At 49.6% G+C, this 25,685-nt stretch overlaps 1 protein-coding gene across 3 annotated transcripts in view; it reads left to right on the forward strand.

Moving 5' to 3' along the window:
• The window catches only part of Atp11a (ATPase phospholipid transporting 11A), a 110,586-nt gene that overhangs the window by 32,457 nt on the left and 52,444 nt on the right, over nucleotides 1–25,685 (forward strand). For all 3 annotated transcript variants that reach the window (XM_060381381.1, XM_060381382.1, XM_060381383.1), the window contains exons 2-4: nucleotides 15,924–16,046; nucleotides 22,366–22,455; nucleotides 23,143–23,223. In XM_060381381.1, coding sequence (XP_060237364.1) covers nucleotides 15,924–16,046; nucleotides 22,366–22,455; nucleotides 23,143–23,223 — 294 coding nt within the window. The remainder of the gene's footprint in view (nucleotides 1–15,923; nucleotides 16,047–22,365; nucleotides 22,456–23,142; nucleotides 23,224–25,685) is intronic.

Here is a 25,685-nt window from a genome sequence, read left to right on the forward strand (position 1 = left end):
TGAGCCTCTGCCCTCCCCTAGCGGACGCCTGCATAGCGCCTAACGTGGCCCACCTTGCGCAGGTGCTGCCTTGGGGTTCAACCTGCCCCTCCTTCTGTGCTAAGAATTCATGACATCTCCGCTCTCATAAGCAGCTCTGCAAGTTCATTTTATGGAAGGGACAGGTGGAGACAGGCACTTTGATTGGTTCTGTTAGAAGTGTTTCCAAGGTCACTTGGAAGGTTTGCAGTAATCTTTCTAAGCCTGTCCTTGTTTTTGTTTTTAAAATTAAACAGATTTGCTTTCTCCAACCAGACAAAAGGAGGTCAGTTCTGGGGTCTGATGGGGTCTAATTGTACACCACCATGTTAGTTTAACAAGCTCTTCTCAGAGAAGCATCTTGGCCTGCCTGCTTCTTAGGAACTTTTCATGGGGGTTGGTTTTCACTTGAAAGAAAAAAACAAGGGAGCATTGTCCAGGGACTGGTCCTCAGGTGAGGACTGTGATCAGTGCAGGTCCAGGGTGTGTTGTAGGAGTGTGGTGTGTGATGGGTCCTGTGCCATCTAGGTGGGTGCAGGCTTGGGCACAGACACAACAGTAAGGGGGAAGGTAAGCCAGACTCAGAAGGAGGAAGGTAGAAACTTGTCCAGATGCGGCCAGCGGGCCTGTGCAGCCAGCATCTTAGGGCCTCCCTCTGAACACACCTGATGGAAGGCTTCTGCTCCAACTCAGACATGGCCAGTTTTTATTGCCAGCTCACACAGATGCCAACAGTCATTCAGGAGCTGGACCGTTGTCTCCAGCTTGGAGGCTAGAGTCCCGTGGACTCATTTGTTCAGATATGGTTGTGAGTCAGCACTGCCAATAAACATTTATTGCTTTGACCTGAGTTTGATAAAAATCCAGCTGAGGTTTGAAATATGGTAGCCTGCGAAGAATGAGAGACAATTTTTTTTTCCAGAATAAACTTCAAATTTGTTTGCTGTACAGGGCTCTGGGAATGGGGCTGGGAACACCCGGATCCTGTGGCCTGCTCTGGGTCTGACTTTGTGGCATATGACACAGAGGGCTACAGCAGCCGAGGTCACTCCTGACAGATTGGTCCTCAGCCTACAGCTGTCCCTGTGAGTGGCTCTTGGTGATAGAGTGACCCTCCACCCTGTTCTTTGTGTAGGAACATGTCTGTCACACCTTGGTAGCTAAGACCCTGGAAGAAATTTGAGATCCCAGCAGATAAGATTCCTCTCGCCCATAGTTTCCTCTGACTGAGGCTGTGGAAACCTTGCTCTTCTAGCTTGGCTTCTGAGAGTTGGATTTCAGCCTTGTGGTTTAGTCACAGGAGAGGTGTCTTTACCCTTATGGTTATGATGAAGGACAGGATCCAGGTCCAGACCCCCCTCTTAACAGGTCGCCTCAGCTTACCACATGGTTCCTTCATTGATCAGCTCAGGTGATGGGGCAGTCAGCTGGCCGGCCAGACGACCATTAATTCCATTTCCCCGGGAATGAGAAGTTTATCATACTTCCTTTAGAACTATCAAGGTATCAGATTCATTTTCAGAAACATTGGTAATTCCAAGTCATCCAATGTGAAAATAAAGTGTTGTCCTTATCATAGTGTGCCTGGTTTTCTGTAAACTGGTAGCTCCGTTACCTGTAAAGAAACTTTGACACCCTCATGAGAAAAAGGAAGCCAAATTAAAAAAATAAATAAATGAAGGTCAAGGAGATGGCTTCTTTGGGAAAGTGCCTGCTACCCAAATAGGAAGACCTGAATCTAACCCCAGGACACACAACAAGCAGGCCTGAAGTGTGCACTTGTCACCTCAGTGCTGTGAGGCAGAGAAAACTTGCTGGCCAGCCAGTATAGCCAAATAGGTAGGTTCCCTAGGTCTAGAGAGATCCCGTCTCAGAAAATAGAGTGGCTCCCTTGACCTCCATCCACATGCATAAAAACACGTGTACACATAAAAACGCCTGTGCATGGGGTGTGAGTGAGTGTTAGGAGGCCTGCTTTAATAAGAGCTAAGCAGACAAGCCAGTAAGTGAAAGAAGCCATACAGGACAACAGTGAGCTTGCTGCCGGAGGTCAGAGGGTAAAGGCACAAGCCCCATGTGAGTGTGGGGCCAGGCTTTCTGCCCTGCCTGGAGGCTTGTGCAGAATATCTTGCCCTGTCACTTATCGTGCCTAAGCCTGCAAGCCTGGATTCTGTTACCCGGTCAAGCCTCGAGGCCTCTGTACACAGCACTGTCTGTAAATGGGGAAGGAGGGAAAGTAGGCATAGGTCTGTTAGGGTTGTGTAAAGAAATCATCATTGATTCCGTGGCACATTAGCCAGGCTGGAAGGACTGGCCCTGTGTGTTTATCAATGCAGATAAGCTGTTATCTCATTTCTGTTGATATAAATGTGATACTTATTGACAACATCTCTAGTGTGTATAGACAGTACCTGGTGAGGCCTCATGGGTGGATAAGAGTGTAGACATATCCCAGCCCAGCTGTAGACAGACAGCAACAGCTTGCTGGGGCACACTCGGACTACAGGATGGCTGAGGTTTGTGGACCAGGGCAAGAGTAGACACAGGGACCACGGGACTGCAGCTTCATTTCTATGTTGTAGTTTTTAAATTTTGATTATTATGTGTGGGCCAGAGAAAAGCTGCGGGAGTTACACTCCATCTACCATGCGGGTCCTAGAGATTGAACCGCGGTCATCAGGCTTGGTGGCAGGCCCTTGGGCACTAAGCAGTCTCAGTAGTGCAAAATGCACAGGCCTGTAATCCGCGCTCTTGGGAGAAGGGCTGAGTTTGAAGCTAGCCCAGCTGCATAATGCAACCCTTCCTCCGCCATCCCTGACAGTGCCCAAAACAAGACACCCGTGCTGTTAGCCCTGGTGGCTCTGAGTGGAGGTGGCGTGGGAGTTTGTCCCTTGCTGGTGGTGTCTGTCTGTCTGTCTGTTTGTTTGTTTGTTTTTCTTCATCAAGGAACTGTAATGCATTACCTCAGGCACAGGCTGTTTAGGAAGGCCTGAGCCTTTCCTCTTTGCATTTGACTGTGGGCCATCCTGGCAGATGAGGCAGTCTGTCTGTCGTCATCTTGAAGTCTTCCTCTTGCTGTCCAGGTACCTTCACTGTGTGCCCTTCCCCCTCCCCTAGAGATCCTCTCTGTCTTTGCATTTCCAAATGTTGAGGTACAGGACCTCCCAAGGCCCTGGAGCAGAACGCACGCAGGCAGCCAGTAGATGCTCTCTGGCTGCCATTGCCTGGGAACATTTGGAAGCTTGGGCGCAGATGCTGGTCCTCTGTGGGTTGTTTTCCCACCACTGCTGAAGTTGGGAAGTGGTCGTCGAAGTGAAGTGCCGCAGCTGAGACTGGGTACCCTGCTCTGAGAGGCTAGCCCCAGGGCAGCAGCTGCCAGACCTTCCCAGTCTGGGGCTGAGCTTCCCTGTACACCAGGTGCTGGAAGGGTCACCTCCATCCACACAGAGGCGCCAAGCCTGCCGAAGGAACTGTCAGGCATCAAGTGGACGCCACACCACCAGAAACAGCCAGGGTAGCCATTCTCGTCTTAGTTCATGTGCCCTTGCTGGCAGAATCCCCATCACTGTAAAGCAGTGGCCTCCAGCTCCAGCTGTACTCGCAGGAGTAACCCATGGAACCATCCCAAGCCAGAGGCATATGTTCATGAGCTCCAGCGGGATGCAGTTTATGAAGGAGCCTTCCTGCAGGCCGATGTGGTTCAGACCCTGAGACCTGCAGCTTCCCTAGGGACCAGCCCTCTTCCTGTTCCCTGGGTCAAGCTGGCTCTCCCTGAGATTGGTGAGACCAGATGCTTGTTTGAAAGCTCTCACTTCCTGTCCCTGCTCTGATCCCTCTGCCATGTCCTCTCCAAAGCAGCAAGCATCCCTGCTGTAGCTGTCCTCTCCTAAGGGCAAGGCTGGTCTGTGAACTGCATACAGTGCAGAGCGAGGCAGGAAGTTGGGGAGCAACCTTCAGTTTAGTCCATTTAAATATGTAGCAATAAATTCCTCCCCATTTCTTTTTCCCTCCCTCCCTTCCACGCTCCCTTTTTTCTTCTCTCCTTCCCTCCCTCCCTCCTAGTTGTAGAAATATTAAATATGGGCTCATATATATTGAGCAAATGCCATACCTAAGCTATACTGGAAGCCTGCCTTTTTCCTTCTGATTTGAGACAGAGTCTCATTAAATTGCCCAGGCTAGCCTTCAACTCACATAGCCCAACTTTTCATCCTCCTGCCTCAGCCTCCTGAATTGAGGTGACAGGTGTGCATTACCAGGCCCATCGAGGCCTGCAGTTTCAAAAGGTCTTGACATAAAGTCAAACAAAACATCTTGGAAAAATCTTGGGAACCTTTAACTTGGTTACTCAAAACAGAAGTCAGCCCCGGCTGTAAGGGTGAAGCTGAGAGATAGAGGCCTGCTGCGCCTGTTAGAAACAGATGTCAGACAAGACTGAAAGTCCTTCCCGTGGGATCAGAAACTAGGTTCTGGGTACTTTGTTTCTGCCGACACTGGATGTTTCCCAAATCCTTGGGCATCCTCTGTAGTGAAAGGCAGACGTAATTCAAACACCTGAGCCTGATGGATCAGCAAGTGCAGACCGATCTAGCTCTGTGTCAATGCTGAAGCGGGTGGCAAGCAGAGTGGTCCCAGGCTGGGAGATGTCAGTGTGAAAAGCTCTGGTTATTAGAAATGGCAAGAGAAAGATGCACTGGGGATGAGTTTGATATTGTGGCTATATTTGCTGCGTTGATTAAAACCTCTCCTAGCTGTGTTTCAATAGGGTAAACCAGTTGTATTCGTACAGGAGTGCCTAGCTAGCACCCCTTTAAATTGCTTGCCTGTTTCCATGGAGACAGCCTCATAGGCCTAGCTGCCTTCTATACGCATTTTGCTGAGGTGTGTCTCCAACCCTCATAGCTATCTGCCCTCTTCCCATGTGGCAGAGGCCTGCAAGTACTGAGGTCACTGAGGAGACACCCAGGGATAAACTTCAGAGAGACCCACAGCCCTTTTCTTGCCCCTGTTCATCATGGGGCCCTGGAAGGAGAGATAGGGACAGGAACACTAGGCAGCAGAGCCCAGCAGGGGCTGCTCACTGTCTCTTCGTAGGTTTAGACCAGGTGTCGGGAGCCAAGGGCTGATGATCCACCCACTGCCCAGGGTCCAACAGCCCTGCCCTGATATGGGGAGCATTGATGCTCAGGGTGCCTTGGGCATCATGGCAGTTGGCATTTGAATGGCAGGACCGGGACATCTGGCAACTTGTGGTGTTGGGAACAGCTTGTGTGTTGAGAATCATCCCTGGTAGAGCTGTCCTGAGCCAGTAACCCAAGTCCACATGTAAAGCAGAAGTCAAATTCAGCTGGTGTTCATGCACACCATGTTCCCCAGGGACACCGCTGTAGCAGGCATATGATTCCCAGTTCTAGTGTGGCTGTTGGATCTTGCTGAGGTTACTGCCCAGGAAAGGCCCTCCTAGGGCATGACACTAAGCGACTCTCCTCTGACAGTGCCTAAGAGCTGAGTGTGCCACTGCCCATCTCAAGCTGTACATTTCGATCTTAACCCAGAAAGAGTCTGTTTTCCTCCTACTTCTGTCTGGGGTACATGGGAGATGGACAGAGCCTCTGGTCCATGTTGATGGCTGCCAATGATAAGGGTCCCAGGAGTGTTGCATATGGCCTCCTAGCCTTGCTGGCTCCCTAGAAGGCCACCCATCCCTACTCCCAGCTCCCATTTGTCCTCCAGATAAGGCAGCTGTTCCCAGATGGAAGGTGACAGTGACCTTGCTCTGTGCAGAAGCCTCACAAAGCCACAGACCCTGTGGATCTGCAGGCCCCAGGTGATGTGGGGAAACTGTCAGGACATGAGGCCTAGAGCAGGAAGGACTAGGGCCACAGCCGGCACCTGCTGTGTGGGTGCAATGCGTAGTCCTACAGAGCTCCTAGCAAGGGCTAGGTTTCTCTGGGTGCCGTCGCTCCATGACCTTGTCCTTGACCACTGTTGGCCTTCACTGTATCAGCTGACCCCTGTGAGCAGTGTCTTCCTGAAGAGTTGTCCTGCCGCATGTGTGAGTGGTGCAGGTGAGAGATGGCACATCTGTTGTGGTCCAGCCCAGACAGGTGTCACTCACCTTGGCCACCTGTCCTTCTGGTGACCTGACTCTTCTTAACCTCCTCTACCCAGTAGCTGCAGCCTCACCCATCTCCACTCTGCTCAGGCAGGCACACCCTCAGCTATGTCTGTCCACTCTAGGCCTCCGGTGGAGTAGCTTGCTGGTTTCTAGTTGCAAGGTAACCTCAGTGCCAGCACTGATAGGCTTTAACCTGTGAATGAGGGAGGCAGGTGCATCTGTGGGGCCTATGGGATCTGGTCTCCCACCTCCTCTCTGAGGTAGGCCTCACTTGGAGGTGTAGCCCTTACCCATATGTGTTCCAGCTGTGTGGGCCTTAGGCCTACATGCCCTTGGCCTCCCATGAGAACTATTTCCTGGGTGCCCTGGCCAGGTAGCCTCATCAGAACTGGGGTAATTCATCAGCTAAGACCTAGGAGTGGCTGGCTTCCAGCACCCTCTCTGGAAGGAAGAAGTCTGTCGCAGCCTCTTTTCCTTTAAGCAAGTGTCGGCCCAGATGCCACCTTGTCAGTCAGCAGAGAGAGCAGGCAGAGCTGAGGGGCTGAGAAGGTTTGGGCAGGAACCAGGAACACGTCTGCCTCTGCCCGGTCTCCTGCTTCTTCAGGGATGAAGGCGCAGAGCGGAAGAGGTATGTGCACAGTGTGATGTTTCCGGCCCCATGGTGTGTCAGACACTTGTCTGCTCCTTCCACTGGCCTGAACCTCAGCTGGCAAAGACCTAGCGTGGAGGCACATAAGCTAGATCAGCTCCAGGATGGTAGCCCCTTGGTGGAGCGGGACAGCTTGGGAGAGTCTGAGTGCCAGGGCACCCCAGAACACTATTGGGCTTCCTAGCCCCTGCACCATGATCTGTGATTGTCCTGGCCCAGAACTGCAGGCTCACTAGAGTGTTTCCTCTGTCCCGCCCCACCCCCTCTTCATTCCCCTCCATGTACCCCATTTGGCCTCTTCCTTGTTTGATTGGTATTCCTTGGAGTGTGCTTGTTGAAAGAGTCAAGATTAAGAAACAGTCCCAAGAATGAAGAGGAAAATGCTGGTATTTCTTAAGTGAACTTCAAGCACAGGAAGAGATGTTTAACCACATTCTTATGGTAAACAAACATCTCATTGTATTTTTGTGGTGAATCATGGTCTTTGAGAGCAAAGACCTCTCATTCTGACTGAAACATGCTCACTTCCAAGCAGACCCAGTTGACAGCTCACCTGGGTACTGCCAGATTCCAGCCAGTTTTGAGAGAGAACTATATGATATAGCATAAGGACTTGATATAGATATATAGGTCTGTATGGCCTACCTTTTAGATATGGGTGAATGTTTCAAAGGTGGGGACCCTGTAGAGATGCTATGTAACTACTTGTTCTTTGGAGACAGTCCAGAGAGTGCTCACTGTTAGCTCGCCACAGCCGTGGTGTCTCTGTGGGACCCTTGGAGCAGTAGTCATCTTCCCTGTGAACTGCCACCCACCTTACCTGCTGCTTGAGTTTCCTCACATCCCAGTTACTGTTACAATAAATGTAGATGAATTTTAACATGTCCTATCACACCATGCTATCAACCAACGTAACTGTTGGGGGTACTTTGCACTCTTATGTTTTTGGCAAGACTCCAACGACATCATGGTTCTTACGTGCAGACCACTGTTCACATGCCAGTCTGGGGTCTAGTGGGCGGTGCCAACTCTAGTTTCTCCTTCCTGAGCTCTGGCTTCCCTGCCTGTCAGATACCACATCTGTCTCACCACCTAGGTTTGGTAAAGGATTTTAAGTGTGTGTTTGCTTCCTTGGGCTGTGCCTTCTGAACTCAGAGAGCCCTGTTGTGCCTCTGTTGTTCTCCTGTATGCCAGGCTTCACGCGAGCACCAAGTGTCTAGACAACTAACAGTGACATGCTCCCTGAGGAGCAAATGTGCACCAGGACTGGGTATCAGGATGCTGGGAACTGGCTCTGGAAAGGGACAAGGCTCCCTCTGCAGAGGTGAGGGGCCCTCTTTGTTGGTGTTCTTCAGATACGAGCACATGGCCTCAGATGGTCATGGGCTGTGCTAGGTCAGCACCATGATATGGAGTTGGTCAGGGTCTTTCTTCCTCGACCTTCCAAGGTGTCGCTCTCAGGGAGGTGGGGAGGCAGTGCCTTCTCTGCTCAGATCTGCTTTGCAGTTTCTTTCCTCTGCAGGCTCCTCTAAGTATGGTTTATTTTGGAAGTTTCCTTTCCATCCTTTATCTTTTTATTCCAACAGTAAGACAGAGCTTTCCTCAGAGCTGCCACAGGGCCAGAGATGGGAGTTACATGAATCTGGCAAGAGCTCTTGTCTGCTCATCCTGGCTTACAGCCTATGCTGTGGCCATCAGGCCTCTATGGTGGTGTCCCTCAGAGCAGAGGCTCAGCCCCAGTTATACAGTCCACGGTGGAATCTTAGTTTTGGATTCTCAGAGATTTGTTTAGTTTCTGAGCTGTCTCCAGCTGAACTATGCTTTCTGAAGTCACTGTGTGTGTGTTGTTGTTATCCGATTTGTCAGTATTTTCACTAAACAGTGTTTCACAATTACTGACTCATCCCTGCACTTGTCTTCATTAGATATATATTCAGTATTTTGTAAATATGCCCACAGTGCAGTTGGAGAGTATGTGATTTCAGTTTATTAAAACTCTTATGTGTACCTGCAATGTTTTTGCTTTTGTTTGGGTATGTTTGCTGAGCTTTCTGGCTCATTCATCTTTAGGAGGAAGGAGTCAGTTGTGGGAGATAAATATAGAAGGCACTTGTTTTTTGTGACTGGCCACTTGTCACAGGTTTGGTGTGGCTTCAGGAGATAAGGAGCTGGATGCCTGGTGTGGGCTCTCTGTCCTGCACCTGGCCAGGTTTGCTGCTTTCAGAGCTGCATCACCTGCCAGCCCACACACCAGGCCCTTTCCCTCTGTTCTGAGTCCTCTTGGCTCCATCCTTGCTTTCCTGTCAAGAAGTCATGTGTATTGTCATAATATTTAGTTCCTAAGGACACAAAGGTCTGTGCCTAGCATCCTCAGTGGCACATGGGCAGGTCTGTAGATGGGGACTCTGGTAACTCTTCCTTCTCCTTATGCTGGATCCCCCCACCCCATGTCCTTGGCTTTCCATCACCACCGCTGCCTGTCAGGCAATGTATTGCCCCATTCTTCTGGCCACAGGCAAGAGCACAGCCAGCATGGATCTTCTAGGCTCCAACCATCTTTGTTCTGAGGCTTGGAGGATAGAGGTCATGGTATCAGGGCACAGGGCTGGAGCCACAGGCAGGATTTGCCAGTTACCCAGGCTCTTAGGCATAGGTAAGAGTGAGTAGCAACAGAACCAGTGTTCATGTCATCTACAGCTAATCAGACACCATGGCCTTTAAATAATACCTTTCTCTTTGGCCAGTGTCATTCTGGTCTCCTGATGATGGAGGGTAAAAGTCTGGCCTCAGATCTGACACCTGAGTTCATGGTCCCCCAGCACCCTTTCCCTGCTCCACCCAGCATGAAGCTGAGCAAAGGGAAGTTTTGTGTCCATGCGTTTGTGAACAGTAGTTGTCTGAGACACACAGTCATGTGGACATACTCTTGGTAGTGTGCTTATCACAGGCATGTGGGTAATTAAGCCTTTGGTGCTTTCTGATGAGTCACTCTGGGCCAGTTATGGTGCACCCCAGGGCAACCTGTCCACCTCCTGCATCCTCGCCAGCTAGAGGGAAGCTGCAACCAGTTTGTATACGTAACAGTCAGGGTCTCAGTCCTCCGCTTGTGGGTGAATCTTAGGCAGTGGTTGGTTATCTTGGCCCCAGTGGCAGTTCTGTACAGTTTCTACTATCACTAGCTCCTCCTCCCGTCTGTTCGCCCTGGACACCACCAGAGTCCTCAGAAACTTGGTGCTCCTGCTGCTGCTGTGCATGGTAAGGCAGGCCCAGGGCACTCCAAAGTCATCTGTGGTTACAGTTTCTATTTTGGTTCTGGGTCCGGGAAGTTATGGCTTAGGTGGTGAGTGTTTAATGGTTTTCAGATTGAATTTTCCAAATCAGGTAGGCAGTCAGTGTGCTTTTGTGATTTAAATGATTTTGTCTTTAGAAATCATGTTCACAGCAGGAAAATGTCCCATGAGCTTTGCTGATAGCTGGAGGGGAAAGTTGGTACTGGTGAGCGTGGCAGGATGGCTGTGGTGTTTCTAGCCTGTAACCACAGTGCAGAGGTGCAGGGAAGCAGAGGGACTGGCTTGTTGGTGTCCTTACCTGGAGAGCTTTGGGCCTTAAACAGGCTTGTTGGGGTCCCCCCCCCCCAAAGAGCACCTTGGACTTTGGCCACAAGTCTAGACATGAAAAGGCTGGAGGGAGATGCCTGGACCAGGCAGAGCACTTGGCCTCCTGAAAGCTGCTGAATGCTGCATTTTCACCTCCTGTACCTGAGGGAGTCCTATGGCTCCAGAGTGAAGCACTCCCCTCCCTGCATAGAAGGGAAGAAAGGGCTTTCACGGTGCTGGCCCGGACTCTGGGAGATGAAGAATACACTGGGGTGACGGGGAGCTCATCACAGAACGTTGCCGAGGGAACAGGAGTCGGCAGGACACCTCTTTGACCTAAGTGTGTGCTGTCTCAGGGCTGCTGAACAGGGGATTTTTCCATTTACAGCCATAAGCAGATGCACAGCAAAGACTGCCACTGGATACCTATAAATCTGACCATTGTCCTCAGGAGGGACTGCTTCTGTAGATCGATCAGGAATTGAGCTCAGTAGCATGTTTGTCCTGTCGCCACAGTGTAATTTGGTTAGTGGGTTTTGCTTGTTTCAGCTGAAATTTGAAGCCTCCATTAGGTGACTAACAATGCCGGATTGACTTTCTGTGTATCATTTGAATCTTGCCCCTATCCCTTGAGCCAACTTCTCCAGCTGGGCTGGGGCAGCTGGTGACTAGCTGGTGAGGGTGGGCTGCAGAGATAGGAGCCCTGACTGGGTCACCCTCTGAATTTTGAGTTCTTGTGCATAGTGTCCCCCTGAGGCAGCAAGATTATCATCTCATGTGCTTGCAGAGGCACCTGTGTGGATCCTGCTATGTACCCACCGTGTGTCACCCACCGTCTAACTGCCTGGCCTCCCCTCCCCTCCCTACTTCAGGCACCTCCTTGGGAGACCCACTGAAGTCAGTGAAATGCTTCATTAAAAACTAGATTGGTGGTGGTGACTCATGCCTTTAATCCCAGCACTCGGGAGGCAGAGGCAGCAGCAGCTGGATCTCTGTGAGTTTGAGGCCAGCCTGGTGATTGCAGGACTGCAAAGGCTACACAGAGAAACCCCATCTCGAAAAACAAAACAAACAAAAGAACCAACTCAACTTTGGGGCCTAGAGGGATGGCTCAGTGGTACCACTCTTGTAGAAGAGCTAAATTCAGTTCCCAGCACCTGCCCTGAGTAGCTCACAGCCATCTGTAACCCCATGGTACAGCACCTCTGAGGGCATCTGTACTCACATGCGTGAGCTCCCACAGAAACATGTAATTAAAAATAAAGTAACTTAAAAACAAACCACCAAACAAAACTCCCCTTAGAATGTTGCTTGTTTCCCCTAAAATCGAGAGAAGACAGCCTTGCAGAAAGTTTAGTTCTTCTGGACTGGTGGGTAGAAGGGGAGGGTGTGTCCACAGCCTGAGGGAAGAGCAGACATCACTCTTAGAGTCCAGCTGCACCTGCTTAGAATCGTGACCCTGCTCAGAACACGCTGACCCTGTGTGCAAGCATTGTAGAAGTGGATGGATGTGTCCAAAGACCACCCCCTCTGAAGAGTGTGCCCTGTCATTTTTGTGTATTCACCAACTTAGGCAGCTGTAACCACAGTCTAATGTACAGTGTCTTCACCTCCACAGAGGAAGTCTCCCTTTGCCCACTCACCTTCCCCTGCCCACCTTACCTGCGCTCGAAGCCTTGCCTGCTCGCTGTGGGAGCCATACACGTCCACCTTTGGTTTGCGCCTCTTCCAAGTGCTGATTGGCCCTCTGTGGCTGGCCTTGCTCACCTGAGCTTTGAGGTCAACAGGTTATAAGGACACCCTAGTTTGTTTTTTTCCCTTAGCCGAGACACGTTTGTGCATTTGCCGCCTTGAAGTCTGCAGGGATGGCAGCCTGGTATGCCATTGTGTGTTAGCTGCTCCATCTTGTACAGTGTAAATACTGTCCTGGTTTGCTCCCTTAGGCTGTGGTTCACTTATACTCAGTCCACAGGTTCCGTCTGCCTGCATGACCATGTAGGTGCAGCCATGCCCCACAAGGAGTGAGTGAGCTCTGCTCCCTTCTCTGCCCTGTGTGGATCATAAATGAGTGCTGGTTTGGCATGCCCAATGACCTTTACCCTGGGGTCTGATCAGTTGCCCTCCTTGCCAGTAGCTCTTCTGTCCTGGGTCAGGTTCAGTGATCAGAACAACTCTGGTTGTCCCTCCTGGTACAGCACTCTGTGCAGGAAGCAGGGCTTGAGGCCAGTAGAAGAGAGTGGGGAATGCTGCGGTGTTCTCCCACAGCAGGCCAGAGATGGATGAGAAATTGGCTTTCTGTTATTGAGCCTCATCAAACAGAGCATGTTGGAAGCCCTTTTTCTGTAGGAATTCAACATTGGAATGTTGACTAAAGGTGTGTTTGAGAGCTCCTTGCACCTTTCTTCAAGCAGGGGGAGCCTTCTCAGTCTAATGGAAACCCAGTCTCCTGTCTTCACCAGACCTGCTGGATGGAGCTCCCTAGGGTTTGTATGGGGACTCAAGAGTCACAGATGGGTGAACTGTCCCTTGAAGGCCAGTTGACAGACAGCTCAACAGTTGCCCAGACCACGGAGCCCTCCAGGAAAACCTGCTGAGCAGCCCTCCAGCAGGCCTGCATTGGCCTCTAGTGTGACTATGTGACAAAGACATCAGTCCATAGTTATGGGGGAGGCACATGTGGGGTCGAGAACATTGCAGCTCAAGTGGGGAGAGGATCCCAGAGGTTTTGAGAGACAGATAGTGTGGGCTGGGCCCAGTTAAAGCTGTGGAGTTCCATCAAGATGAGCAACATGAGGTGACGTAATTGAGACTGACAAACTGTGCTTTTACTGTGTGTTGTTAAACCCCTTCCAGTTTTTTCGAATGATGGCAGGATGATGTCTTCCTGTTGGGGGCGGGGGGGGGGGGGGGTCTCGTCTTTAGTGTATGCTGGAAATTCCTTGTCCTGCTCGTGTGACTTGTACCACCTGGGTCCTCCCTGGGCTTCCAATGTAATGACTTGATTGAGGTTAGAGGGTGGACAGTGGCATCTCTCCATGACCACTGACGACTGTTCTGGGCACAGCATACTTGGGAGTAAAACATCCAGGGGTGCTGTGGCCCTTAGGCACGTTTGGTCTGTAGAGAATTCTGTTTCCTCATCCATCACCACTGTGTCGGTGTCTACAGAGGAAATAGCTATTTGAAAAACCTGTATTTTAGCCTTGTTTCTTTCAAAATTCATCTGATATCAATATGGCAAAAATGTTAAATCTGGGTGTTTGTTTCTACACTCCAGAATTCATATTTGAGTTGTTTTATGATGTTTCTCTCCCACAATCTGAGCGGATGCACAGACTGTCCTTAGGGACAGTGATGGAAGCCTGTGGCTTCCCGAGCTCTAGTTCTGGTGGTCCCTTGCTGAGCCCCTCATGTGCTGGCTGGCCTTTGTGGGCTCAGGCACTGCAGCCACAGCCCACTTCCTCCTATTCCAGGGTCTTTGCCTGATCTACCGTGACCTGTGTCAGTTCTGCCCTCCGACTTTCACCTCCTTCCCAACTTGTTAGTCCCCTCTGTCTGCTCCCATGCTGCACATGGCAGAGCCTGGATCCTTTGCCTTATTCATGGAAGTGCTGTCTGCCTCAGTCCTCTCAGATTTATTGATCTGTTCTTTTTAGTACTTTATTAATTAGTCATGTGAACAAGGTCCCATGGCTGGTCTAGACTTCTGTTGTTGCAAGTAAGTGCCTGTTTGTTCTCATTGGGCCGAACCCTAACAGTTGTCTTATACCCTGAAGTTCTTCCTGCTAATCTAAAACTCTTGCTGTGATCCCAGCTTCTGGTGGTTGGCCTGATTTGGCATTTGTCAGAGACAAGTGCTTAAGGGTTTTATTTAAAAAACCCAGCAGCCAAATGATCTGTAGGAGTAGCTCCAACTCCTGGGCTTGGTCAGGAAGAGCAGGAATTAATATTTAACGGGCTGTGTTAGCACACGGTGGTAAGCAGATCCTGGCCTTCTGTGTCTCGGTCCATGCTTCCCTGTGGTTAACCCTTCCCTGGAGAGCTCCTACAGCTCAGCTTTAGAGCCTTCCCTCACCACCAAGCACAGTGCATCTGTCACGGCTGTATTGCCAGGCTTGGGAATGAGACCTTCTCGGGAAGTGTGTGATGTGAGAAGAACCTCAAGAGGAGGCTCGAAGGAGCCAAGATTCCCAAGAGTTGCACTTGCGTTATTTTTCTCTCGGGCGCCTCTTGTACACACGTGTTGGTGTTCTCACCTTCTGAGGGTGGACAAAAAAGTACGAGTTCCCCTTCTGTGGGTGTCCCCTGAGGCCATGGTGTGTCTTCAGCCTTCAGAATCTCAGTGGGGACTCACGGCTGTCCCTGAAGCTTAGTGCCACTGCCTTTGAAGCTTAGTGTGCCTCTTAACAAGGCCTTGGTCACACCCCATACACTTGTCAGCCTTTCCGCTAAGTGAGGCTTATAGAAAGGCTGCGCATGAAATCACCTTTAACGGGGAGGGGCTGCTGGGCCTTTGTTCTGACTAAGGCAATTCCTGCTGGGCAGCCACTGTGCCTTGGAGGGTTCAGGGCAGTGGGTATGCTTTAGTCAGAAGCTTCGTTTGAGGAGCCAAATCCTGGGATCCTGATGAGGGAATGCTTATTTGGCTCAATGTTGGATGAGACCAGTCACTGCCCTGGGAGTGGCCACATTGCATCTGACCCCAGGGCTGAAAAATTGGCTCCTGTGACAGTGGTATTCCTTCTGCCTGGCTCCTGGGTTTGGCTGCAGCTTGAGCTGTTGATTCAGACTGCTGCACACATAAAGCTGGGCCCTTGTTAAAGTAAAAGTGCAGGTGGAGGCGTGCGCAGAGACAAAATGAAATACCCACTGCAGAATGCATGGCATTCATGTGTCTTGCAACCTAGTGTACTGGGAACAGGGGAAGGGCTTCATGACTTCAGCAAGTAGGTATCTGACAGACTGGCCATGTAAAAGGACTAGAAAGAGCCAGGAGGGATGTGTAACTGGAGTGGATGCACAGGTGCCGGGCTGCCGGACAATGCACATGTGCTGGGCTTCATGGCAGTTCCTCTACTGGCCCTGAACTAGAAGAGTTTCCCAGGCAGCAGAGGGCATCTAGGAGGGAGGACCTCTGGTCCTCTGACATAGCATCTGACCGTGTATTTTGTGCCTCCTTCTACAGTGTGAAATGCACAGTCCCGCTGTCTTATGCTGTTTCTGCCAGAGCCCAGTGGTAGAGTTCTTTGGGCTTCTCCCTGAGCACAGATAGCCGCTTGCTGTGTCAGTGTCTACTTGGCGAGTTGGCTATAGAACTGAAGCCCCTCACCCAGAGGGCTAAACCAGTCATGTGCCCAGGCTATGGTAGGGAACCTGGGTGCCCCATGTGACCCTCATATCATCAGAATGTGCTCAGGCTGGGAGCAGGCAGAGACTGTGTCCTCCACACCAGCAGGATGGTCTGTTTCAAGCTGAGGGCACTGTGGGGAGGATCTGCACTCCGGGCTTCAGGCTTGTGCTGACAGTGCTCTTCTCTCCACAGTGTGCAGGAGAAGAGAACTGGGTGGACAGTCGGACCATCTACGTGGGACACAAGGAGCCCCCGCCGGGTGCAGAGGCCTACATTCCGCAGAGATACCCCGACAACAGGATCGTCTCCTCCAAGGTAGCCTGTCTGCTCTGAGCCACTGCCCTCCCAGCAGCCTTGGTGCTCCTGCCACTGCTGTCGCTGTGCCAGGCTGCGCCGCTCCCCTCACAAGGATGCCAGGTGTGCTCCTCGGGGCCTTCCCCTCCTCACGGCTCTTTAATCGCACCTCAGGAGAGGAGCAGACTTGAAGGCTAAGGCGTGACGTCTCACTGCCACCCCGTACCCACATGCTGCCCAGCTACATGTGTGGCAGCCTGGCCTGCCAGCTGGGTGCGTCACACAGGGAGGAGGAAGTGCATGTCTCCATGAGTGAGATGCTCTGTCCTCAGCAGGTTGTAGGAATACAGACATGTAGAGAGGGCGGGAGTGGGGACTCATGGCTTCCAGTAAGAGGGTGGACACGGCTTTCCAAGGATGAGGAACACCCTCCCTCATGAAAACACATGCACTCGTGTGCCGTGTGCATGTGGACTCTGTGTGACTCGCATGTGCCATGTGTACTGTGTTTGGTGTGTGCCAGGGTGGGGGTCAAGGTGCAGGTGTGTAAGTCACACTCAGATGTTTGGAGACATAAACGTGTGCGGTAGGTCTACCTAAGTCACGAAGGCTCCCGAGAAGGAGGTGTCTGTCACTTGCAAATGGCTGTCCCACGTGCACAACTCTCTGCAGGAGCCGTTGACACCACAGTGCTGTTGTGCGTGTGGTCTGCTGTGAGGTCTGCTGGGTTGCTTTCTGAACTCAGAGCCCTGCGTTGTTGAGATTTTATGACCCAAAAGCTTAGCTTCTCAGGGTCTTTTATGGGGTTCTTTATTTTTGTAAGAGCAATGTTTGAAATATTTACAATGGCTTTTGTCCAGAAGCACAGCGTAGGTGAGTAAAACGCTCCAAAGCAGAGCCTAGCACATGTGTGTCCCCTGAGGTGGCACAGGCCTGACCGTGAAGAGACAGACAAGGGAAGCCCTGGTCAGAAGCACACCTCCCTGTCCCTGTGCTCACAGACTGCAGACAGGACTGGTGCTCCCTCGGCTCTCTCTGAAGGGGGCTCTTTAGCCAACAGGCCCATCACCACCCCACTAGTGCATGCGTGTGTCTGTGTGCATGTATGTTCGTGTGTGTGTGTGTGTGTGTGTGTGTGTATCTGTGTGTATGCTTGTGTGTGTTTGTGTATATATGTCTGTCTGTGTACAAGTGTGTGTTCATGTGTGTGTATCTGTATGTGTTTGTATATGTATATACGTATGTATGTGTGTATATGTTCATATGTGTTCCTTTGTGTGTATCTGTCTGGGTGTGTTCATGTGTGTGTGTATGTTCTATCTGTGTGTGTTTGTGTGTGTGTATATGCCTGTGTGTGTGTGTACAGCCTCTGTCCGTTGTGTATGGGATGCCTATGAAGAGCAGAGCAGCCTGCCTGAGCTCTCTGAGAGGAGGAGGGATTTTGCAGCTGACAGGAACAGAGATCAGGAGCCCCCTCCCCCACCTTTGTTTTTAGTCATTTGGAGCCTGTTGCCCACGGCGACTCTGAGAGGCTTTTTCTTCCATGTTTGTCCTTGGGGAACAGGAACTGCCACAGCCTCCTTGATTTCTGGAAGGGAAACCCGTGGGGAGGTTGTGTGGGAACTGCAGGTCCCAGAGGCGTGCAAAAGCAGGCTCCTTCATGCCAGGAAGCTTTTGAGCAGGAACCAACAGAATTAAGTCAACACTCCTGGCAGAGAGTGGCCAGAGGGAGGACAGGCCAGGAATTGGCAGAGCCATGGGCACCTTTCGTCTCAGCTTCCCAGCAGGCTCTCAGCACGAGGAGCGAGCACCTGTTGCGTCCTGTCAGTGTGTTGTCTCACAGACAAGTCACCAGTGATGAGCAACCTGACCCCAGTGCCAGTCAAATTCAGGAAGGAAGGGTAGGCTCTTGGACCAGAGGCAGGGCTCTGAGCCTCAGTAACACTGGGCTAATGCAAACCTAAATGCAAGTCTATGAGGTATTGTTAGATTTTATCATAGTTTTTGCTTAAATAACAGCTCACATGCATGGAGAGTGTGAATTTGCTCAACAGGTATGTGAAGGTTTTGTAGAATATATCTGGAGTAATGTGTCTGTGTGCACAAGGAAATTTTACTTTCAGTCTTAGAAATGTCAAAGAATGCGCCAGAGCCTCACGGTTTAATTAAATCAGGGAGCTGTGGCAGTGTTTGTCCCTTGAAGGATCACAGGGACATAACGTTGTACTCACACCTGTGTGGCAGGTGTTGTTACTGGAGGTCAGTGACTGACCATAGTTCTCATTTTATGTGTGAGGATCCAGTACCTCACAGAAGAAAGGTGACAGTGACTGCCTGCATGGCTCTGCCTGGCCTCTGGCCGCACAGACATCGCTCTTGGCTCTGGGGAGACTCTGGTCTCAAGGACAGTGACTTGCTGCCCACTGCCTTTTGCAGAATGGTCCTAGGGCATGCTTTTCACAGGATCCTTGCTTCGCCTTCAGGAGGTTGCTGAAGTAGATACTGGCTCCATCTTCATTGTCTGCTCCCCCTAGTGCCCCCCCAACCTCATACCCCATATGTTCAGAAAAAGCTAGACTGTTTTGATTATCACGAAGCTGAGTGTCTCGGCCAGTTTGGACATAGTGTTTATTGATGGATATTTATACAAATGATTTCCGTATTTACTATGTTACTTAAAAGCTGAGCAACCTTCTGAGGCTGCGACTTCTTTATGAAGATACTAAGACTTAGGGGCAGGAACATATCAGTGCCATACTATTCCCTGAGCATGGAGTTCCCCCGTGACTCTCCCTAGACCCTTCATGATGAAACCTCATCTCTCAGCACCAGCAATCCTGCACAGCACCAAGCCTCTCCAGCCTTGTGAACCCTTTTCCCACTCACAAAGGAAAGGGGAGCCATGACCCCACATGGCTTGACTACAGACCAGTGTCTGGTCCTGGTTTTCCTGTGGGATAATCAGGTGCAGACCTGTGGGCTGGATCCATTTCAGGCAAATAATGGCTGAAGCTTTAGGATTTTATTTCCTGGAAACAGAAGCGTGCCCAGTTTCTCTCACTGTGTCCCATTGGCTTGTGACAACATGCAGAATAGGTGGGACTTCTGTGAGCCGTCCTCCGTCCAGTAACAGAGAGCCAGAGACTGGCACACCCAGGGGAGAAGGCTGTGTGGACGTGAACCCACATGCTAATGTAGGTATAGCTCAGTCTAAGACTGCAGAGAAGCCAGCGGGCGCCCTCAGCTCAGTGTGAACAGAGAGGCCAGCAGACATGCTGTGTTCAGGATAAGGACAGCCAGCCTAGCAGACCTGGCCCAGAGTTTTCATGACCATAAAGAAGCAGGGCCTGTTAACTGTCTCTTGAGGGTCGGTGTGCCTCAAGACATCTTTGTGGGAGAAAGATGCTTTGGGCTCCTCATTTTCCCCAGCCCCCTGACAGGTAAAGAGCCATTTTGCACCTCTCTTTTCTTATAGATAACAAGAGTTTTCCAGGGTGGGGTACTTTCCACTGCTGATTTGAGAAGCAGAACCTGATACCTGAGTGTGGGTAACAGTGACGTGTGCTGGCCACGTGTCTCCACAGATACGTAGATTTTTACAGATCAGCAAAGATCAAAGATGTGTGGCTGACCTGCCTCCATCATTGTGCCGTACCAGCTCTTTAATGAAGTGCTTCAGTTTTGTGTGTGTGTGTGTGAACATGTAGGAGGGTGCACGTGCGTGAGGGCACGTGTGTACATGCATGCATATGCATGGGAATGCAGTAGGTCAAAGTTGGGTGTTCTCTTTAATTACGCCCACATTTTCTTTTTCCTTTTGTTTTTGTGCGTGTGGGTGTTTTGTAGTTGGTGATGGGTTTTGTTCTTAATTGGTTGGGTTTTGGGGGTTTTGTCTTTTGTTTTGAGTCAGTCTTTCCCTGAACCTAGAGCTTATTAACTGATAGATCGGCTGGCCTGTGGGCCCAGGATCTCCCTGTCTCCACTTCCTCTCTGGGCCTGTGCCATACACTTCTGTGCCCTGCTTTTTGTTCGGTGCTGAGAATTGGACTGTAGTCCTCATGCATGCATGGCAAGCATTTTAGTGACTGGGCCATCTCTCCAGGCCCTTGTTTTATCTGTTACAAAGATGTCACACATCTGTGGACATTTAAATTATTTCACTGCCTCCCTGTTATGTGCAGTCAGCAGTAATGACTGACATCTTGTGAACTGTGGGATTACAAAGCTAAGGGTTCTCAGGCACCGCAGCCCTCACTCTCTGGTACGTGGTGGAGTGTGAGGGTGCCAGGACAGACAGCACAGATCCAGATGTGCACATGGCACTCCGTGTGGGAATGCACTGACTGTCCCGCAGTCAGTTGCTGTGTCTCACCGTAGTGGAGCCGAGGGGTCCCATCCACCTGCTCGAGAGACCACGACCCGTTCAACCACACAGTGGCTCTGTCCTGAAGACAGTTCCGTTTAGCAGCCTCAGCAAACCACCAACTGTGACCTTAAAGCCACCTATACGAAATACCTGCTGCAGCTCTAGAACATTCTCCCACAGTGGCCTGCTTGTATCTAGACACATCAGAGGGCTGTGATCTGTTCTAAATTTTGATCCTTTATTCCCAAATAAAGCTTCCATTGAGGGGAGAGTATAACTGTCAGTGTGTTTGCAAAGATTCTACCAGAACTTGCCAATATAAAATATTTATTTATTTACCTCCTTAGTATAATACTGGGACGAGTCCAAGGCCTTGCACATGCTGGGCAAGTATTCCGCCACTAAACCGTGGCCCGGCCCCAGCCTTTCCCATCCTACAACAAGTGGTTTGGTCACTCCGTGTTGAACTGTGCGCCAGCTACTGCACCTGCCGTCCCTTTAGCCTGAGATCACCGTGAAGGAAATCCTTATGGCAGGTGATTGCAGAGGACACATTAGATAGTAAGAACCTTCCATCATTATGACTTTGTTGCTAAGTAGCAAATTTTTCAGTTTGTTTGTTTTTATTTTGCAAGTTGCTTTTTTGTTTTGTTTTTCTGAAACAGGGTTTCCATTAGTCCCTGGCTGTCCTGGAACTCACTATGTAGAACAAACTGGCTTCAAACTCAAGGATCTCTGCCTGCCTCTGAGTGTTGGGAGTGTGTGTGTGTGTCTGTGTGGAGAGCTGTGCATGTGTGGGTACAGGTGCTCATGCAGGCCAGCAGAAGGTGTCAGATACTTTGACTGGAGTCACAGGCATTGTGAGCCACTACATGTGGGTGCTGGGGATATTTTGACTAACTAATGTGCAAGCAATGAGTTTCGGCCTGGGTACAGAGAGAAAAGGTTGCTTTCATAGAATGGGGCTTTAACATAATCCATTTTATAGTAGAATTGTATGAAAAACAAAATATATTTTTAAAAAAATCAGCCTATGTTCCTCCCAGAAATGTGAGAATGAGGCTGTCATTACAGATGTCTTGTGTCTCTAATGCCTTCTTAGAAAACTCATGGACGATATGGATTTTCTCTTTTGGCCCAGTAAAGGAGAAATGAATGTTTCAACAGACTCTGAAGAGAGAGGGTGTGTGTACGATGCTTGTCACGTTCTAGAACTTCAGCCTCCAGCACAATTGAGCTCCTGCCTTAGCCAGGCTCCAGGCTTCCTTAAGTCCTTCCCAGCATGCATGTCACACAGACAAGAACACCCAAACTCAAGGGTCATGAAGAAAACCGCCCAAGTACCACGAGAGAAATGAAAGACCCTCTGAGCAGAGAGGGGATATCAGTGTTCATGGCAGGAAGACAGCGTGGTTAAAATGTTCATCCTGTTGATGTGGCCTGCAGAGCTGCCACAACTCTAATCAGAGTCCCCAGCAGTGACATTAGGGGCTCCTCATCCTTCTAAATACTGTGAAAAGGATTTGGCTAGCAGCACAACATAAAGGTAGCCACTGTTCTCAGAACAGACCCCAAGCAGTCACCCTATAAAGACAGCAGAGGGCCCCAAGACACCCTGCAGTGTGCACACTAGGCCCTGCCATGAGGGAAGCAGCCTCCAGGTGGCCAGGTCTCTCCCTTCTGCTGCATCTCAGTTGTACCGGGCAACAGAGCAGAGATGATAGATAGACACAGCAACTCAGGACAGAGATGCGCCAACCCTGCTGACCCCGAGGTGACAACACACTGTACCTGCCCAGTGGCTGCTGCAGAGTGCTTTGCTCTCTGCCTTGACTCCTGGGCCGCGCCATTTGGACATGATTACTTGGAAGGGCACACCCTGTAAAAGCTGACAGAATGTCAAGAATCTAAATCCTGCTCGTTTGTAGTGGAATGCCACACAGAGTGGCCCGTTTTTGCTTTTGTCTTCCGCAGTACACCTTTTGGAACTTCATACCCAAGAACTTATTTGAACAGTTCAGAAGAATAGCCAACTTTTATTTTCTCATCATCTTCCTGGTGCAGGTAAGGGTGGGCCTGGCTTTCAGCCTCAGCAGATGTCGTTTGGTTCTCGAGTAAGTGTCACACCGTCACTAAACTCAACAAGGACTTAGCAACCCTTGCCTGCCATTCATTCTTGCCAACTCTGAGTCTTAGCTCAACTGTTTGAGTGAGCGTTCCTGGGGCCACTTCCCAGCCTCAAGAGGAGACAGGGCAAGATCTCCAGCCGCACCTGGCACCTCCGCTTACTCATTCTTGATACTTAGAAAAATGCAAAGCAGTGAACACTGGAGAGACAGAGGCAGGGACACAGCAAGGGTGTGGGCAGAGCGTGTAGACTACACTCTGTGAACTGCAGTGTAACTTTTTCTAAATTATTCTGTGGATGGCTGTAATCACTTTAAAGCCTCCCCAGCACTAGCTGTCAGAACTAACTCCAGGGTGACAGAATGGACTGAATGAAGCAGTGTATCCAGTGTCAGACTTGTGCCCTCCCACATACTGACATGGTTTTCTTGAGCACACCCCTTAATTAAGGAGCCTCCCTCAGCAGTGTAGGCACTGGGACAGGGTGGTCACCTTCTTACCCAGGTCGCCAGGCAAGGAGGAAGCCAGCAAAATGCACTGAAGTAGGTAGAAGCTGGCATGAGGGAAGGCTGGACTAGCCCACCATTGGAGGTTGCTGTTTTCATGGCTCTGTTTTCACTGCAGTTGATCATTGACACGCCCACAAGTCCAGTGACGAGCGGGCTCCCACTTTTCTTCGTCATCACTGTCACGGCCATCAAGCAGGTAAGACTCATACGGGCTAGAACACTTTTTGGGGTTCTTGTGGTATGTGATTTTTTTCATAGTGAGCTTGGTGTAAGGTTTTTGAAAGGGTGGCTGCAGATGTGCAGTGCTATCTTCTAACATCACAAGTCCATGGCGGCATTCTTGACTTACTGTAAGGGTGCCAGTCAAACTCCGTTTTCCACCTGCGATACAATTGCCATTCCTTGTCATGGTTCCTTACCATGGTTCCTTACCGTGGCGTCGTTTTTACCCTTACCCCTTTCTTATTCTGTGCTTCGGAAGCAAGTCACTAAATACAGTTAAGAACAGACATGTGCTTTATCTCCTTCATAACCAAGTGTGCAAATTGTTTCAGATTCTTATTCAAGGATGATTTGTCTAGTGCCCATTTACTTTTATTCAGTGGTTTACCAATATCAATATGAATTTATCAATATTTATTTTAAATTTTGGATTATAATCCAGTAACATTCCAGTGTTTAAATTGTTCTTGTTTTAGCCATTACTAGTTTGTTCAGGTGGATTCTGCATTCCTTTAGCATGCCCTCCCATTGGGCTATTTATTATTTTGTGTGGGGTGAAGGGGATTCTCTTCTTACTTTCTGAACTAATATTAGCCACAAGACAGCACAGTAAAGACTGAGACATAATTTAGGTGCCTCAAAATTTACCCTATTGTTTCCTCATAAGTTTTACAGTTTTTATTGGTAATTTAGGAAACATTTTATGTTAATTTTAAATGATACAATATATATAGGCTAAATTGTAGGTGTGTTTATTCTGCACATAGATATTCAATGACAGTTGATGAATAGACCATCTTTTCTCCATTGTAGGGGTTTATGTCTGTGAATTTTGTCCAACTTTTTAATTAAAAACAAAACAAAAAAGCTCGGGCAGGAAGGCAGGTACCTCTGTTGCCACAAAGGGTCGTCTCCATTCAGGATGACCAGTCTGGTGTGGTTCAGCCCATTCATAGGGAGTCCAGACCATATATGCAGCCCTTGTGCTGTGACCCTTTAATACAGCTCCTCATGTTGTGGTGACCCCAACCATAACTTTATTTCCACTGCTACCTCATAACTGTAATTTTGCTCTAGTTATGGATTATAATGCAAATATGTTTTCTGATGGTCTTAGGTGACCCCTGTGAAAAGGTCACCTTTTCAATTCCTCAGAGGGCTCACAGGTTGAATGAGAACACTGCTATAGAGAGTTGGTTTTGCTTCAGGTTGAAATGGTTAGAGTCAGTCGGCCACTGGTTTGGTGCCTTTGAACTGGAGGAGAAACTAAGTCTGTGTGTTCTGAGCCTGCTGAGTAGCTGGGCTCTGGCGTATTGTCCATCTTCATAGGTTCTGCTCTGCCTCACACTAGAACATGCTTCTGCCTAGGCCTGGTGTGATAACCCTTGTGAGATAAAGAGAGTGTTTGCTCCATAAAGGTGGACAGTGATGGTATCTGTGACCACTGAATCAGGGACGCACTGTAGCACATCAGAGCTTCTGTCCATGTCATAAATGAGGAATACTTGGGGGGGTGTGCTCAGACCCCTTTGGCTTATCCCACATTCTGTCTGTGGGTGCTTGGCCTCTGTCTGTCTTAACGCTGGTAAAGCACACTGCTCAGAGCTTTTGTGCACACACTGACTTGCTTTTGTTCCTGGTTCTTTATATATTTATTTATTTTGATTTTTCCTTCCCTCTCCCCCATGTATTCAATTTTAATTAGCAAAAATTAATTGTATATATTATGTCTATGAGTGGATGTAGATTGATGAATGCAGATCCTTAATTTTTGAGTATGTCTGTAGGTTACTATAGACATTACTATAAGCATCTGAGGAACTGGCCAGATGGCTCTCTGTACAACCAATTAGTGTCTGCCTGTGGTCTGCGGGCTCTGCCACCGCAGTGCTCTGAGCCCATCGGAGCCATCTTAGCGTGTACCTGGTGGCATCATGATTCCTATCTTCCCGGTGGCCAGGGAAGTTGGAGCTCGTTCCGTGAGCTGACGAGCCTTTGTAAATCTGTAGAGGAGTGTTCTTTGCCGCCTTCACGTTCTAAATCCTTCTGCGGCAGAGCATTGTACAGTGTGAATTCGCATTCCAGTGTTGAGAATTCACGTTTTCATTTGAGACATCTGGATAATTCGCAGAATGTCGGCTTTTAAGTGAATTCCTTCTCAAGAAAGAGCAGTGTAGCCACCCTAGAGCAGATGCTACGGGTGGCTGGCTTTGGGACTCACTCGAGAGTCAGACAGGTGTTGGAGTCTCCACTGTGTGTGTGTATATGATGTTTAGGAGACCTTTTATCTCTTGGCATAAGATAGTAAGGATTTGTTGAGATTTATTATTTTATTATTATTATTACTTATTTTTGGAATTTTAAACAATATAAAACTGTGAGGAATGTTTAGAAGTTACTTAGTGTTAGGCCAGTCATAATTATGTGCACCTTACA

The sequence above is a fragment of the Meriones unguiculatus genome, chromosome 4, assembly GCF_030254825.1.
Source record: "Meriones unguiculatus strain TT.TT164.6M chromosome 4, Bangor_MerUng_6.1, whole genome shotgun sequence".
Taxonomy (NCBI): Eukaryota; Metazoa; Chordata; class Mammalia; order Rodentia; family Muridae; genus Meriones; species Meriones unguiculatus.